An 18,823-nucleotide genomic window follows, 5' to 3' on the forward strand; every position below is an offset into this window, starting at 1 on the left:
GATCAAGAAAAGGAATGTAAAAGCCGATCCAACATTGGCCTGACTCTCAGCTTTGCTAAGATCCTTTTACAAAATATTAAATAAACCCACTTCAAGGCCCCTTCACAAGTTCTTCATTTAACTGAGAAATAGGCTCCTAGGTGCTCAGTTTCAGTATGTGCTGCATTTTCAATATGTGGGGCACAGCAGCACTTGTTCATTGTTTCAGTATCAACTAAATTAATGCACTGAAGCCTTGTCCCTCCAGTGCCCCCCTCAGATCTTTTATGTCCCAGTAGCATACAAGCACCAAACGTTCATTCTTTCAACAGCTTCAGAAGAGCTGGAGCTGAGTAAATCATTAAAGAAAGCAGAACTAAGGGGAGTTACAAACTACAGGTAGCAAAGCACTGAAATTCACACAAGGCTCCTATTTCCAGTGGTGTGGAGTAACTCTGAATTATTATTTTGGTCTTGCTCAAAAGTCTCTGTTGAAGTTTGCTGGGGAGGAGTGGGGGAGGAATCAGAGCATTCAACAGTACAAATGAAAGAATAATAGATGCTTTGAACTCAGCTGATATGGTTTATGCTATGAGGAAGGTCTTTTTAGAAAACCCCGAACAGCTAGCATAATATTATCTACATAATCCCACTATGTTTTCCAAAGTGCTGGTTACTAATATGCATGCAATGACATCAGATACAAATGTCCAAAGAATATCTCTGCTGTTTCACAAGCACTGTGCGGTATAGCAGAATTTGGGACAGGACAGGAAAAGAACAGGCTCCCACAGCTTATAAATCAGATACATCAAGAAGTTAGTGGCATAGTGAACAGCCTTGCTCATTCTACCACTTATAGTTGTGCACAGGTGATGCAGAGCTTTGTAAGAACTAGCCATGCAACAGTGTGAAATCTCCCGTGATGACCACCTCCTCTACAGAGTCTCCACAGGCAGTTGGTGAAAAGATGTTAGTATAAGTGGGTATTTATACCTTTGGGATTTGATTCTTCCCACAGTGGGTTCCCTGGGAGTCAGCAGGACCAGGCCCTAAGTACCAGCAAAATTGACTTTTGAAACAGAATTATTGTTTCACCTCAACAAGTCATGCGTTACAAGGATAAGGGCCTTATGCTGAGAAATATTTAGCATGCTTATTCAAAGTGCTGAGGTTCACGGTCCTCATAGACTAGTCTCCATTAAGGGGTTTGGCTAGAGCACGTTGTTATTCCAGGCTGGCCCTGGAAACCAGATGCAGAGGCAAAGGGGGATGGAGTGTACCTGGGTCTTGTCCCAACATAAAGTAGAGACAGGCCTGGGGTATGCAGCTGGACACAGGAGCACAGAAGCACTTTTGGATCCCATAGTTTCAACACTGCCATTGAAATCAATGGGAGCTATATGTATCCAGCATCTCTGCTGCACCAAGTGCCAGATTTCAGTTCTCAGTGAGGACAATGGCAGCTCTTCTACTCATGGTATTGCTAGAGGGATTGTATTTTCTAAGAATCAATGCTTTGGGGATGATAAGTACTTCTAATTTGTCCTTCTATAATATGTCAAGTAAATAGCTAATAATTATTCTACAATTTGAATACTCCAAAGAGTTACATTTGGAAACACACAAATACTTACAGTAAGTGCCACTGATCCTAGCAAAAGTGCAACTGAATAGACCAGTCCTTTACTGTTTATCTTAACCTGTGGGAATTAGACAGAGAAGAGATCTTTAAAATGTTCAACATATAATAACTGTGCTTTGGAGATCAAAAACCAATTTATTGATTTATGGTAGTCTCCATCCTGTTTTGAACAGTGATTGACTTACCCATTTTAAACTATGTAAATCCATGACAGATTTATCATAATGGAGAATGGGATGGTTAAAGAATCAAAACATGTGCAAGTTATCCCACCTCTATAAAAAACATGGGCATTTATAGAGGATTTTTAGTTTAAAGATCCTCAGTAGAAATACACTGTTATTCTCATCTTACAGACAAAAATACTAAGGCACAGGGAGACAGACAGATGTGCTTGAAGCTGTACAGTGAGGAAATGACAGAGCCAAAACCAGACATCCATGGCCCTATTTTCCTGCTATACAATATAATGTATTCCAACTGACAACAATGGGAATTAATTGCGTCCTGCAGAAGGAAAATTGCTCCCATAACTCCTGGTTCCCTGACCAAGAAATAACATCTTATTTAGCAACCAATAACATGCTCAGGAGATTTTTTTTATTTGCATGCTTTCTTTTTAGGCTATGTTTTTTTAAACAAACAAAATGGACACAGTAAAAATACGCCCAGTATACATACAGTTGATCCATAATTAACCACCATGGTCTGCAAAGCCCATGGAACTCCAAGGCCCACCAGAATGTCAAAGACATTGCTCCCTATTGTGTTGGATACTGCCATGTCACCGAGGCCTGCAGAGAGAAAAAACAACTCTCAGCTAAAAACAAATGTATACTCCATGTATTAGAGGAAATTAAAGGGGAATGATCTGCATTGACCCAATTCCTCTTGGATTGGCCAGAGTATCTGTGGTAGGGAGATAATTTCCATAATCTTTGCATGACTTTTGAAAACAGTGTGCAAAATTTGCTCACTCTAGCTACATCTTCCCTGTGGCTTGGACAGCCTTTACTGGGTGAATGGTAGTCATTCAGCATCTGAGTTCAATTCAGATTCAAAAAAGAAGTTGATACAGTTGTTCTAGACAGTCTGCAGCCACAGAGAACCTGGAGATTGTCTGCTGGTTTTAGTCTGTGGATACCTGGCATTTAGCTCATGTCAATGACAAAAAGTGATCCTGAATAGAATTAAACCCTATAGGAGTCAAAGATACTAAGCACTTCCGTGGGGTCAGGGCCTAATCAGCAATGATTCACTCTAGGTACAACAAAGTGCTACAGGAAATTAAAAAAGGAGTGAATGGTGCTGAAGTCACTAGGCATTACTGAATATCTCTGGCTGGCATCTTGTTCTGCACTAATGTCAGTGGAAGCAGTGAAGGCAACAGAATTCTTCTCTGCCTTTGCTAATTTCCCTTAGGCACAGGCCTAACTATTCAATCACTTCCACAAAACACATACTGGGAAAGAAAAGGGACTTAGATGTAAATGGGACATGCCCTGCAAATACTTTTGAGAGTACACAGAGCAGAGACAGACACTGCTAGTCACAAGTACAGTCTCTGCATGCAGGGAGATACTGAGAGAAAGGTTATGCTTCAGATCCATATTATGGCAATATCACTCTCTACTCTTTAGATATTTGTCTGTAATCTGTCTTGTAACTGTCTCTCTTGTAACCAAGTGGTACAAAAGCCCTGCGCTGTCCTTGAGAGAGAGGGGCTGCTTTTTGCCAAGCTTGCCTTCACTTTCAGAAGAAACAATACCTGCAGTAGTTTGCCTAATACTAAAGAACTAATCTAAAGAAGCAGTCTGTTCATTTTAAAATGTAACAAGTTTTCCTTCTGTTCTTCCAAAAATCTGTTCACTTTAATACTACATATGGAAAATTAATTTAGTAGGAAGGTAGTTCCATAAGAATCCTGAATACTTTTGTTCTGCTTTTTGTGAGATTTTCCTGCACACAACAAATAACATAATCTGGAAGATTAATTATTTTAAATATATAATCCTTTTTAATCAAGCAATCCCCTTCTGAAGAAGAGATTATGTCTAAAGTGTGACTCTCCAAAATGATACATATTATTTAATAGTGTTATTCCTATCTCATACTGCAAAGATGGGACTTTCGGGTAGTTAATTTATGACTTCAGAGCCCTTGCTGTTTGCCCACCGATGTGTAATGGAGAGCTCATTATCTGAAAAAAAGTCTAGGGGAATTAGAATAGTGGACAAGACTACAGTCAGAACCTATTCTTCTTTTACTGAAGTACAGGACAGCACACTGTCAGGTTTAATGTTTTTCAACTACAACAGGAAAGGATGTGGCTAGAGATACTTCTCAAACAAAAAAGGAAATGTAAAAAAACTTAATCAAAAGTTAAAGATACATGAGAAGTATTTGACAGTTTCAGTTAGAAAGTTGAAGAGTACATTGCACACATTCATCTAAAACCCTTTCCAGTGCCTCTATTCACATATGCCAAAGGGAAAGATGTCTGCATTTGGACAAGAAGTATGCTTGGAGTAAGTTCACTTCTGCCAGATCCTCTTAAACCACTTCACTTCTCTGGGTTCAAGAGATCTTTTGAAAATCAATACAAGTTTTACATGGACAAGTGCTGATCAGCATATATTCTTATGCATGTTTTTTTAATAGCTGATATTCCAGTTTTGCCTACTACTTACGTCTTTCACCCTGAGTGATACATACCATGCATGGGATATCTCAGTGTTGAATGACCTAGAATACTAGGCTGTGCCCAGTCCCATAAAGCAAAAGATAACAGGACAGGGATGACCTTTTGTTTCACAATACAGTGAAATAAAAAACAAACAATAAAATTGCATTGAGAATTTGCATGTATGGAGAAAGTAAATCACAGAAAAGGTATGTAAGATTGTAATTATGTGCCATCAGACAGGGTACCTTGTCTTGCTACTATTAAGCTGGCCATGCAGTCTGGGACGCTTGTTCCTGCAGCTAGAAAAGTAATGCCCATGATCACATCTGGTATCCCAAGGGTGTATCCAATCACAGTCACCTGAACAGCAAGGAAAACAGATTAACCTGTAATATTGGAAAGACCCCCATTTCAATACAGTTATGGCACACTCTTAACTTTGATCTTTGGTGCGGACCCTGACTCAAGACACCCATTTCTGCAATAACCAGCCTAAAACCAACCTAGTGAAGAGTACTTTGGGGTATATTCCTAAGCCTTTTATGAGCAAACAAAAAGCTCCCTTTTCTGTAGTTCTAACAGGACATACTAATCTTTTAAGGAGGAGCACATGCACAGTCCAACCTGTTGGGGTTTGCTGTTGTTGTTTTTTGTTCCCAAGAATGACAAGATTTTTCCTAGTGCAATTCCCAGGACAGAAGGACTGGAACTAATTTATACTGGGACACAGGGGCAGAGATACAAAGAACTTATTTTACCCCAATACATGAAGAAGGAACCAGTTTCTCGCACGACTCCTGATATAATCCCAAAGTGAGCAGGTCTTGTTATACTGTCCCTTGGGGATCCAGATGCAGCTTTACAAGAGCTTAGGGAATGGCTGAAGTTTGTAGTAGAACTTTTTGAAAGGAGAGGCTACTGTATTTAGGTGAATATCCAAAGCAGACTGAAATAGACTCAAGAAAAAAGGCTGAACAGGTAGCCAAGCACACAAAGGAAAGAGCCTTGTGGGAGTGAAAGGACTGAAGCAGGGACAGGCAGCTGCTTCCCTGTCAAGACTGCTAAGGGTGAAGGGAATCCACTCACCAGCCTTCATATTCTCAAAGGCAAGCTGCAGCTCAGAAACAAGAGTGGGCATGAATCCCCTGCTGTAAATGGTAATGGGGTACTGAGGTCTGGCTGCCTCTTGAAATAAGAGGTGTTGCAGCCTTGGGGAGCACGTCTCTTGTTTGGGAAGGGGGACACCTGCAAATGACACCAAGGCCTTACATGTATGGTCTTAAAAGGACAGATGGTATGAAATGAATGTGTGGCTTTGGCACAATTATACCAGGAAGAATGAATGGCTGGCATATGAATTTCTCTTTAAGTGTCTCCAAAACAGTCCACATCAGGAGAGAGAGGGGTTACTTTACAATGCAAAACTTTATAAATTAAATATATAGAGAACACAGAACCTTCCATGAGAGAAAACACGACTATAAAGCAGTCCACAAATGCCTAACATATTTGGGGAAGATAGAGCTGTTCTCCACCCAAAAAAATTTTTGCARGTAAGAAGGTAATGAGCAAAAATTCTTCTAAAATATCACACCAAATTTCAGCATACTGCATTTCTATGACTATATATATTCCAATACGAAAGAAGTCAACAGTTTCTTCACTGCATTTTCTTTCGAAAGAAAAAATGGGCATATGAATTCTTCCAATACCACAAGCCACCAATCTTCCAGCTACAGGTATATACAACTTCTTGGCTTTGCATCTTTCAGTGTAGAAAAAAGGTAACTTCAAAGTATACTTCAAAAGTATCATTACTTTTTCCATTTCTAAAACCAATTCGAGGTGCTTTCCTATTTGTGCCCCTTCTCTGACTGAAAATGTACACTTAAAAAGAGAAACTAAATGATAGTAAGAAAGAAAAAACAGGAACCTAGTCAAATCTTCAAGTAAGTGTGCTCCTAAATTGATCACAATTTACAGATCTACACCAGGTACAGTCTGTTTTTCATATATCTAGGGCAAATGGAAACATTTTACAAGCAATCATAGTACTCTTCCCTAAAAAGGATTTTATTGCATTAGTCCACTCAAGGTATTTTACAGTACTTATGAGTCTTCAAATCTTGCTACCCATCTGATTTTTGTACATGTTTCAGTATCAGACTGTATAGCCATATTTCTAAAGGTGTCTCAAGACAGATGCTGAGAGCGAAATGCCTCCATTTAGACCTCCATCCACTAGTAGGACTTGGATGCCTACATTCTTTTGAAAATCTAGCTGGCACCTTCCTATATCTCTAAGTGTCCCATACAGTAAGGACAAGGCCCAAATATTTGTGAGAAAAGAGCATCATAAAGCTAGAATTATAATAATTAGAATATCCGCTGAAGAGATTGCACTATGATTACATACGCTTCTTTAACAAAAACACAACAGATATATTAGCTATTCTGAGACATATGTTTCACTCAATATGGCAAGTCTTGCTACATGCACTTACCATCCACACCATAAAGTAGGAAAACAAGGCAATCCAGAGAGTGGATATGACGAATGTCAGCATAAAAAATTTCTCCCAGCGTGGTTTGCTGCAGTTTGGAATGGTGCAAAAGAGCAGGAATATCAATGGCCATGTCAAAATCCATTTGGTTCTGTTCATTTTTCCATCTGCAGGACAAAGAAAGCAAAGAACCAGTTTAATTTTTCTGTCACTATCCTAGGCTCTGTTACTTTGAACACAGCAGATGATAAGATCCCAGACAGTTGATTACAACTGTGCATGTCATCTCATTTTCCAGTGTACCTTTCATCCTTGCTTGCTCTGTGTTTATACCATCAGCCAAGTTCTGACCTTGCATGCATATGCCAGGATATTACAATTCAAGCCTGCCAAAGTGTATGTAAACCCAAGAAGGAAACAGTCAGAAAGTATAGCTGCTTTTAAAACCACAATACTAGTCAGGTTTGCTGCTCTTTCAAATACGTGTATCTTTATTATTAATCCAAAATAAAAATCAAAAAAATTACTTGCTGAACTTTTTAAAAGGAAGATTGAAAGGCTGGTAGTGAAAATAACCTGCACCTTCTGTGCAACAACAGAAACTACTTTTCACAGAAAAAGAGAATTGCAGACCCAAACTGTGAGCGTGACAACCTTGTCTCACACTCTTGACTGTGGTCACTCAAGAGCACCTCAAACTAGGATTCAGCAGATCTAGACTTGACAACTATTTCTGCAAATGTGTATAGCACCACCTTGGGCAAGTCACTTAGCTTCTGTAAAAGAAGATAATGACTGCCCTTGTACAACTCTCTGAAATCAACCGGTGAGCAGTACCAGAGACCCRTTATTACTGATGAAGGCAAGTGCGAACCTTTCCACTTTTAGAAAATGCTAAGTATTGTAAATGCGCATGTAAATCTCAATACATAAGAGAGACTTATTTTATAACTGTGACATATTTTTCTGAGGTATAAGTTCTGGAAATACCAGAAATTTTATGTTTCATGAGGCATCCTGCAAGTAGAATAACACATTTGTTTTTCAGGCTAAACCTGAGTTTTACAGCCAACTGCATGGTGGGTTTTGTTTGGGTTTTCTTTACATATTTTTATTATAAGGATGTAAGGATTAATAAGTATTTCCTGTTGTTTCAATCAGTATAAATAAACTGATAATTATATGCATGAGATCTATCAAAATATGCCATTTTGAGCAAAAYGGGTGATCACATTGAAAACTATCAGATACATCTTTGGTAAATATATATAGCTAAATTAAAAAGGGCCCATAATAATCAGGGAAAATTCCATCAATTTCACCAGGAACTTTCCTTCAGCAAAAACATTGGGATTTAGGATTTGTTTATGTGAGTTTTTCTGAGTTAATTTAATTAGATCCGAAATCTGTCATCTGGACCTATGTGCACCAGATGCAATGAAATTAAATGTTAGACATTTTAAAATGTAGTACTACCTCTGCAATCTGTGAGGCTACTTAAAAGTCTAATTTAATGTAACAGTCTTCATTCATTTATTTGGGTATGTACTTCAGTGCTTAGCTATTTTCCTGCTTAAGTGATGAAGCAGCTCCATAACTTGAGATTTTCTTGTGAATTCTGAGAAGTCATCAGCCCACCAGGAAATCTGAGCATAAGCTTGGCTCTTTATTCCCTTTAGCTTGCAGCTGTGGAACTTAACACATAATACCATTAAGGTCCCTTGGTCAATTCTATTCCTTGAATTTTACATGTCACTGGGCAGCTATTACAGATTTTACTGGAAAGTCCTTTTTCTCTATGGTTACATATACTACTATACAGGTTTTTAAAACAGTTACCTTTTATCTGTTCTGTCCAAAAAAAGAAATGACACTTCTTAGTTCACATCTCACTTCAACTCTGTTTACAAGGCTGTAAATATCATATGATAATTTACACCTCCTTCTGTTTAATTTGTTTCAGTCTGGATCATTAAAAGACTCCTGCTGGTTAATTTGTACTCTTTGTCTACCCATGTTGCTAAGCTTGGTTCATAGTCAAACGAGTCAGTATGGGCTACGCCGGTAATTTCCTCAGTGCTTAATTCCAAATGCACAATGAGTGGGTGACTGTCTGACAGGAAAAAATACAGATCTGACTCTGATCTGATGTTGGTGTAATCTGACTGACTGCAGTGCTGCTCYGCAAAGAAGAGATTCAGGCCCATTTGTCTTTTCAATACCATGAATAAAAGAAATGAGTAGGGACAGATGCTATTAACCTCTGTTGGGGAATATGCATCCTGCCAGGGATCCTGTCTAATGTCCTGAATCACTTAAACAAATGCTTACCAGTAGGAATGCACAGTGCTTTACCACTGGCATCGCTAATCTTGCTAAGTACTAGGAAGACAGAAATGTTGGTGGAAAAGGACTTGCCTTTCCCTTGTCTTTGCTCAGACTGAATGGATGTGCATTAGATTAAAAATCTTGGCTCCATTACTGGTGATGCTTTATCCACAGAAAGTCATGGGTCAGAACTGCATTTTTCAGTTATATAGTTTGTGGAAGTGACCCTTGCATTCATCATGTGACAACCGGGCTTGAGACTTCAGAGGACAAGAACTGTATTCTGGGTTTTGCTGGGTTAACAAAGAAGCTGACTGGCCATTTACAGCTAGCCTGGAATAGTTCTTAACTATCATGACCAAAGCAGCCTACGTGATGCACTTTACATTGGCTTCTCTTTTGTGTTGGGATTTCCTAGTTTTTATAAACTTTTATATAAGGCCTAAAATAGATCTGGCCTTGGTTCTGCTTCAGATCTTTTTCTTAAGCTCCCACTGTGCTGGGTCATGGAACCTGTGTGCCACCCAGTGCTAAAGGAGTCTTCTCTTATGCCATAACTTGGTAGTTTAGTAAGAGTTTGCTGCAACATCCCAATAAACAACATTCAGCTTGAGAAATTTACTTTTTTAACTCTTTTGAAATTCTTGTGCTGTTCTGTTGATTTGTTTTTGACCACCCATTGTAAAATAACCATTAAAATGATTTAGCTATAAATCTGTTTAATTGGAGTGTGTTTTTAGTTAATGACAAATTGTTTTATGATTCTTGTTTAGCATGCCTTGTACATCTGCAAGGAAGAAAATTATCATCATTAACACTATTATTCAATAAATAGCTATTCTGTAAAAACAGACAAACAGTCCCATTACAGGACATTAGCTCAGCTGTTTTTTAGCAGTACGGGCCACTTCTTAAGCTCTGGATCTGAAGGCTTCTGCAGCATCACATATAGCTGAGGAAAGGCATAATTTGTTTATTGCAACCCCTCATGATAATAATGAAAGAACGCTGCTTTATTATAAAAGCCCACACTGCTCCATATTCTGTTCATTTCACTCTACCATTACACTGAATGATCCGTTTTTTGCTTGAAGTTATTTTTCCTCCTTTATATATCCATTTCTCTGTTCCTCCAAAATATTTAACAGATTTTTGGAAGCCAAGCATGCCAAATATTCCAGAGAGGTATTATTATAGAGGAGCCTGATTACAATGTTTATGAAAACCAAGGGACAGCACTGCAACAGAGAGCCCTTTGCTAATCTTCATTACCTTTCTGGGGTGCTTTTCTTTCCAGATGTTACGCTTAAAAGAATCACTTTCACATACAGATAGTTTTCTGGTGAAAAAAGTTAACAACATGCACCACAGCTGGTAAAAATTGTTAACAACACACATCACAGTACTTACAAGAAAGGGGCATTTCCTTAAGGCACTAAATAAAGTGCCTTTTTATAGGAAAAATATTTTCCTATTTGTAACATCCACACAGAATTGAGAGGAGCTCTGTACAAAACAGTGAAACTACCTTTGTGTTTTCATTCAGATCAAGAGTGTGCCTTTGAAGTATATATAACCTGATTGTCCCCATCTACTGTATTTTGGTTTGCAACACAGAGCAGTCTTCAATCACACCAATGAGATTCCCTTGGTATAAAGCTGATTGGGAGGCACACACCTAAAGTGCTTCAGTTAATAACAGGCCCTCAGTCCATGGGACCAAGTTAGAGCTAGACTGAAGTAGATCTTCCAACTGCAGATAGCGTGGACAGCCCATGTGTCCTAGTCAATAAGCTGCATGCAAAACACTTCAGTTTTAGACAGATTGGAGTCTGCAACTACACTGGCAGGAGTCAGATGTAGTTACTGTAGTTCGGCCATGTAAATTTGATAGCTTTGCCGCTTCATCTTCCCTTTAAAAGAATGGTAGGCAAACACAGAGATAACAGGAGCGCATTACTACGTAACTCACATTAGGAACATAAGAATTACAAATCACTACTTCACATATTAGATACTTCAGAAGAACACGTCTAAACCTTCAAATGTGGAAAAAGCATCTTCCTTACACATGGCAATCAGTAGCTGACTGATCTAAAAAACGTTCTAGAATCCCTGATAAGCATTAATCCAATTGGCAATACTATATTATTAGTCACATAAATCTCTAATTTAAGGCTACCTGAAAAATGGGAAAGTTTTCTTGGAGTTTACTACTGATTTCTATTTTTTTTTATTTTTTGCTTTTGGCAATGATAAACTTAGAAGAAAAATAAGGCAGTTATAGGCTGGCCTATGATGTTTAGTGCTGCAGGATTTTTTGGTGCCCCACTTTATCATTTTTAAATTACTACTTTTTTTAATCTCTCTGTCTTTTTCATTTGGAAAAAACAAAACTGTTTTCCCCCCAATGAAAACTGATTTTTAAATCACCTGTCCCCTAGGTCCTAATTAGGCTTTATACTTACAAAGATTATATTTACATCCACATATCATTAGCAATATTAATTCAGATCTTGACCTTAAAATGCATACTAACAAGATACACACCTCCACACTGGGAGCTTTGAGGTAATCTGGATAGCTAGCAAATTTCTGCTAGAAAGCGTTGTTCATCAGGTTTGAGACCCATCAGAAAAATTTAATATATGCAAATTAGCCAATCTGAAAGCCTAATTCATTTCTGAGCATGTGCTGTATTCAAAACACAACAGATGAATATGAATTTTTGTCCCAAAAACTCAGCACAGAAGCACCTAAAAGAAATGTAACAAACTAAATCCATTGTGACTTTTCCATCAGAATGATTTTCTGCTGAAAAATGTCTTTGTTGCAAAATAAAAAATTTCTGAGTCAATGTTTTTTAATTTGCTGTTAGGAATATTAACACAGCAGCTGCCTCTCTGCCTTCTTGGAAAATCCTTATTGATTTCAGCTCTGCAAATTTCCCTAGGAATCGTGAAGAGGCAAGAGACTCTCCCCGCTATCCCACTACAAAGATAGGCTACAAAGTGGGTAGCAAGGTATCCAAGATGATCCCATCTTTGTCAGCCTTCCAGACGGGCAGTTGACATGTTAAAACATTCTTATTTCAATTCTTCTGCAACAGATCTTTGAAGACAACTCTTTTTCCTGTGAAAAATACTGAGGTTTTACTTTTCATCTTCTTCCAAAACAGACTATTTTCCAAAACACTGACATTTTTCTCAGAATAGAAGTTCCATTTTTCAGAATGCAAGTTCCAATTCCAGACCATGAGATCTGTCCAAAAAAAMCCCCATCCAGATATTTATTTTCAGCCTGTGCCTTTACCACACTTTGCATACTCAGATCTATGCCAATAATGTTCCTTTAAAGACATATTTTGGTACAACAGGAACAGGACCTGAACAAAGAATTTATTCCAGTCTATAGAAACGAGCTTTAATCTTAGTACAGGATTACTACAGGTTTACATGGGATAATATTCAACAATAACGAAATGTAATAGAGCAGAGTACTCACTGTGTCTTGTTTGACTTGATTTGATTTTGGCATGGTTTATTTTACATGTTTTAATATTGCTGTCTATTCTCAAGGGAAGCGAGCTGGGATTTATAGACTTCCTCAGGCCCTCTATACCCTTTTGGAGTAAAGTGTCGAGCAAACATAATAATGTTACTAAATTGAACCCTAGCCTATTACACTTCTAAACTCTCCTGTGTACCCTCCTCCTACGTGGAGTGGATTAGTTGCGCTCAACTCTCGCAAATGGAGCACATTCTTCCAGTTAATTTTCATCAAAAGGACTCCAGTTCACRAGCTCTGAGAACATGCCACAATGCAAAACAAAAGCGCAGCACATGAGGACAACTGGGAGATTTGCCTCAAAAGTGCACTTGTGATCTGAACTAAAATGCTAAGGTAGATGCATCATTATATAGGCAGTAGCAAGAGGAAGCTCTTCCAAAAAAGCCTTCTAGAACACTAAAGTTAGGTCCCACTCTGAACTGCTGTCTTGAAAAAACTTCTGCCATTGCAGAGAAGCTAAATTAACTCTTTGCACCAGTGTTTCCAGAGAGAGAGAGATTTCCACAGTGAACTGTTTTCTGTTGTTGACTCATTAGAAATACACTTCTTTGATACTCAGCAGCAGTTAAAAAGCAAATGCTAGGAAAGAAAAGGAGCTCAAACCAGAGAGCATCATTTAAAATCATGGCTAATCCATATCTTGGATATACAGTTCTGGTCCTCTTATCTCAGAAAGGGTATAGTAAGAACTGGAAAAGATTCAGAGCTAAGACAACAGGGATGATCAAAGACACAAAGGCAGTTTTGTGCAAATATAACAAGGTAAGCTAGGACCAGTCCACCTTGAAGAGAGACAACTTCATGGGAGATAAAATAAAGATCTACGACACCCTAAGTGCCACAGTGAGGTGCATGGGGATTGTTTTGTTCACTTTTCCAATACAAGAAGACATCAAATGAAGCTAGTAGGAGCCAGATTCAAAGCAAGTAAAAGGAGATGGTTCTTCACAGAACTGTAGAACTCCTTGCCAAAGGATGTTGTGGCTTTTAAATATTTGCAAAGAGTCAAGGGGAATTGTGCAGATTAATGAAGAAATACATTAAGGATTTTTAAATGCTTAGAAATCACACACAGCCCAGGAAGTTCCCTAAGTTGAAAATAATCAAAGGGCAGAACAGTTTCAGGGCAGTATCATATAGGCATGTCCTGTTCACATTCTTCCCCAGACTTCTTCATAAAGCCATAGTTGGAGTCAGAATACTGGGCTAGATGAACATTTGGTCTGACTCAGTACAACCATTTTTATGATTTTAGAAGATACTGTTAATTCCTTTTGGCTTCTATCCTGGCTTCGTATTTTGGATCCATACAAAAGTGGACATAACTGCTAATCTCCTTTATTGCCATCTCATTTTAGCTCTGGGAATTATTCCTCTTATTTTACCTAACACAAGCACAAGTTATATAATGCATCCATGGTACAATCCTGTGAGAGAGGGAGTTCTTCATTTCTGTAAAACCAGCAGGAGCTGGAAACACTGAATATTTTAAAAGATCTTGAATACGTGACAGTGAATGGGATTTAATCATCCATTAAAAGCTGCACAGAAGTGCTTTTCTGAGTCTGGTCTCTAAAAGACTACTGAGCTATGCAAGGGCTTTGTCATATCATTTTGTTGTCAACACATGCCTGCTCAGTTTCATCCTACTTTATTCTTATCCTTTTTTTTTCCAAAAGACCTGTTTCCAAACAACTTTAGAATAATCAGATAGTAAAGCATCAAACGAGCCTTTCTCTTGGAAGCTAATCACTCACAGCCTAATGGTATGTCAAGAAAGAAATTCTTTAAAGGAGAACATTTCCTCCCAGACTGAAACCAAAAGCAAAGCCTAGTTTGTATGGTATCATATGCAGTTTCCATAAAAACTATTTGTGTTGCCTCCTATTTCAAGATGGGCCTGAAGCACACCCTGGGGGCAAATCTCTCTGGGTCTGAAAGATGGGATCTAGGCTGGATACTATGGTTTGACACTATTTTCATGTAAAAATTTTTATTCTCTATTCTGATGCTCTAAAGCCCTATTTTTATAACAGAACACCATCGCTGATGGCATATAAAGCAGCAAATGACAACTGGGCATCACTCAAAGACTGATGTAGTGCTTTAAACTTCACTTACATATATTTCTGCTTCAGAAGAAACTTGTTCTTGCAAAAGGATCTAGGACATGCAATTTGAAGGAGGAAAGCCAAACCCCAAACCAGGCTAAAAAAAGGTGACTAGAGAACAGCAGAAAAAAAAAAAAGGTTTGGACCAATTCATAGCCATTTCTATTGGAGCTCTTAAAAAATTGGAGAGAATTTTCTACTTAGCACATCGCAAGCAGTTGACTTGGAAAGTCTTTTCAGTGTCTATTCTTCATACAATTCTTTATAGTACTGAGAGAATAAATGAACTTTTGATCTTTAGAAAATTTATATGCCTTATTCCTGGCCTGAAAATATATCAAAAGAAGAACAGAGGGGATTCTGGGAAACTGTCTGAAAACTACCTTTTCCCTAAAGCCAGTCTCAAATGTCAGGGTTTTTTAGGCTACTGATTGTGCCACAGCACTTAAACAACAAAGCATGATGCTGTTTCTTTACATTTTCCCAAAGTTATTAAAGTGGCACTTTTGAGAGCAAAAATAGAAGAATTCTCCCAACCCATAGATAATAGATAATAATGAGAACCCAACCAATAGATAATCATCTCCAGACAACAGATGAATAACAAAACCTGAAAATAACGATGATGATTCTAAACATTCACTTCACCACTCTTATGCATACTCTTTGAGTTCATGCTGAACTTTTGCTCCACCACAGTATGAAATGTATCATCAGTGGCTCCACTTTGTCCTGTTACACTTCAATTATCTTGAAAGACTTTCTAAAAAATGCAGAAAAACTGCATTAAGAAAAGGACAACAGCATAACTCATAAACCCATCCTTAGCTGAAGACATTTTCCCTATTGTGAATGTCACACACTTTGGAAGCTCCACTCTGAAGCCTATTTTTTATTCATAAAGAGGAGGTCCACATCTTGAACGAACCCAAATATGATAATTTGGTCTCCAGGTAATGTTTGCTACATGTTAAGATTTCTGCATTGTCCTGGAATGTAAAAAGATAGGCATGACTGCCCAATTAAACCTTGAATTCAAAAACTTGCTGGAAACAACTAGGTTAAAAAGTCTTCTTTGCCAACATGTGCATTCAATGCTGCATTTTTAACATCATTTGGGGAGACATTTTTGCTCTTTATAAGTTTGCTCTTTATAAGTTTTGCTCTTTATAAGTTGTTTACTATTATTATTATTGATATTAATATGTTCATGTGTGCAAGCATATTGTCGACTTACATTCACTTATTTTGCCATGCAATAAAGATAGGTTTTTCATGCTCTCACTGAATGAGCACATCGAATGGGCCTATCTTTAATGAATCAGTTGTTACGATTCTTCACCTCCTGATAAAAGCCTGTAACTACTGACTGCAAAAAGGTCCTGTAAGACACAGTGACTACAGTGACACATGAAAACATATCATTTTTTTCCACTCTTCATATGGCAAATTTTCCAATATGCTTGGATGCTTGTTCAGTCAGAAGCGTCTCTTCTAAAATGGTAGCAATTGAAGCAATGCGACCTCCAAGAAATTAGAATTTTGTGTGTGACATGGGAAATTCTTCCTTCTTTTTCACTGCATGTGATATTCATTTATGCAGAGTAATATTGGTGTTAAACAGTAGCTACGTGCCAGACAACTAGTGACTACATGCCTGTGAGGGGTGATCTGATCCCTGCTGTCTAATCACCAAAGCTTTTCAGGGTGAGTCAACATGTAATGTGCCAAGGGCACCATCATAATAAGGCTGATTATACATAGCCCTTTGCACCAGAGGATTTAAAAATAATTTTCAAATATGAGTGTTATTAGATACTGCTAATCTAAGAACTGTAAACACCTTCAAAAATATTAAACCCTGTTTCTTCTCCTAAACCTTTCTTCATCTTCCTCCAAGAAGCCATCCCTGCAGTCATTACATCAAGATTTTTTATATACCTAGCTGCCTCTGACCTAGTAACCTCCAAGAGACAAGAATTAACTGTTCACTTCAAAATCACTTTTAGTACAATGCTCATCAGGTTGGTCTGACATGTTTTTAAATATAAACCTGTCTTACCTGCTTTTTCTTCACCTCTGGCAAACCAGCACTTCCACCATTATAGTGCATGACTGGTGGAAAACACTTCCCTATGATCTGTTTTCAGTCATGTAGCCTCTGGCTTGGTTTTACTGTCCTTAAATCCAGCTTCCAGACAGTCAAATCAATCCCCTTCCTCCTCCCTCCCCACATATGCTGTCTGTTCTTACAGCCCAGCGTTTGGCATTTTAATTCTCTTCTGTTTCCCTACCCTAAACATCTAGAAAGTTAGGCTTACCTGGTAATGAAAATGGAGACAGATCATCATGCTCATTTTCCTCCTCTTGGTTCTCCACAGGGATGTTCCCATTTTCAGTATTCTCATGCTTCCCATTCTGAAGCTGTTTGCTTGAGCCATTCGCAGATTGGATTAGCCGCTGACGCTGCACAGGGTCACAGACAAAACTTCCATAAGCTTGAAAATGTTCTTGACTATGTTAAATCTGTGTTTCACTGTCTGACCAGCCCCAGTCATTTGAGCCTTGGTATTTCTCCACAAAGCCTTTCTTCCAGAGGGTAACAAACATACCTGTATGTGACCTACCTGTCTCTGTGAGGCCAATATTAACCATCGATCTCAAAATTTCAAGCAATGATTGAGAAAGTTCTCATATCTTTTTTTTCACACCACATTTTAATGAGCATGGTTATTCTGAAACACTTCTTGCTCAACACTTCCTGTACAAACTAGGAGCTGACCAGCAGTAGTACCATAACTGAGCAGTAACACTCAAGACATTGCTGCAGTATTAAAGGTGGCCTAAGAAGGACTCATGACCCCAGATCTCTCCTACTGAGGTCCAACTCTTCTGTCTCCTTCCCATCCCCATCCCTTGTAGTAAATGTAAAGATCCTAATGTACATTTCAAAAGCAAGATTAATCCTAGTTGTCCTTGTCTGAGTATACAAACTCTCATGAAACTTACATATTGCCCCTACAGATGTGTCTAAGATTGCTACATTTGCAATATGTAGTACAATAATGGCAGTGATCAGTCTTAAATATCAGTATMTATACCACTTACTACACTGGAGAATGAGGAATGTAACAATAATTTCCTACTTTTTTAAAAAAAGAAATAATTATGGTTTGTTAGGTGAGACAATGCATGGTTGGTAAGTGTTCTCTTTTTAATGACAAATTGTTGCAATTTCCTATAGTGCTCTGCCTTGAAAAATAAAGTAACTGCAACAACATGCAAAAAAATCTGAGACTAATATTAACACATGATGATTAAAAATAGAGAATACTCGTATCTGAATACTTTGCAAAACTTTGGAAATAGAATAGAGAATCAAAATGCTTTGGTTTAGAAAGGATTTTTTGCAGATGCTGAACTAGCAAATATCAGCTTTCTGGGTGCATATCTATTAAGAAATACTTTTTTTTGATCAGTGAATTGTCTTCAAAGCAGAAGTTTTACAGAGACAGCTGCTACTTTGTGCCTTATCTGATCTTCTCCTGCTCTTGGTTATATGCCACCGAGTTGATTTCCTAAAAAATATTTCACTGTTAAATTGGACATGTGTTACAAATGTATTAGATTGCTGCTTTCCTTCACGGGGGTATGTACAACGCTAGGTAGACAAAAGAACTGTGTTATGACATCTACATTCTGGGAACTAGCAAAAGCCTCTGTTTCCGAAGCTACTGAAATTAATTTATTTGCCAAAGTAAAAACCCTCTTCTCATATTTGATATTGTAAGGAGCAAAGGATAAAGTCCTGCCTTCATAGAAGCAAAGTTGGCAGACCAAAGATTTCACCCGAAAATCTTTATGTAAGCTCAGGACAATGACATTTGGCCAATCCTGTCACTATAGCTGCAGGATGTGAAAAAAAGCAATATGGTGATGACAATATATTAAATAGTATTTAATTGAAACTGTCCAGAGCAAATTCCCATCATTAAAAGAT

General features: G+C 38.0%; 1 protein-coding gene across 1 annotated transcript in view; it reads right to left on the reverse strand.

The window, feature by feature from the left end:
• Nucleotides 1-18,823, reverse strand: part of LOC112972648 (ras and Rab interactor 3-like) — a 178,850-nt gene that overhangs the window by 85,562 nt on the left and 74,465 nt on the right. Inside the window, exons 12-16 of the mRNA XM_026079456.1 lie at nucleotides 17,145-17,289; nucleotides 6,815-6,981; nucleotides 4,556-4,670; nucleotides 2,306-2,418; nucleotides 1,617-1,682 (exon numbers count right to left, since the gene is read on the reverse strand). Coding sequence (XP_025935241.1) covers nucleotides 1,617-1,682; nucleotides 2,306-2,418; nucleotides 4,556-4,670; nucleotides 6,815-6,981; nucleotides 17,145-17,289 — 606 coding nt within the window. The remainder of the gene's footprint in view (nucleotides 1-1,616; nucleotides 1,683-2,305; nucleotides 2,419-4,555; nucleotides 4,671-6,814; nucleotides 6,982-17,144; nucleotides 17,290-18,823) is intronic.

The sequence above is a fragment of the Apteryx rowi genome, unplaced genomic scaffold (assembly GCF_003343035.1).
Source record: "Apteryx rowi isolate R43461 unplaced genomic scaffold, aptRow1 scaffold_5, whole genome shotgun sequence".
Lineage (NCBI taxonomy): Eukaryota > Metazoa > Chordata > Aves > Apterygiformes > Apterygidae > Apteryx > Apteryx rowi.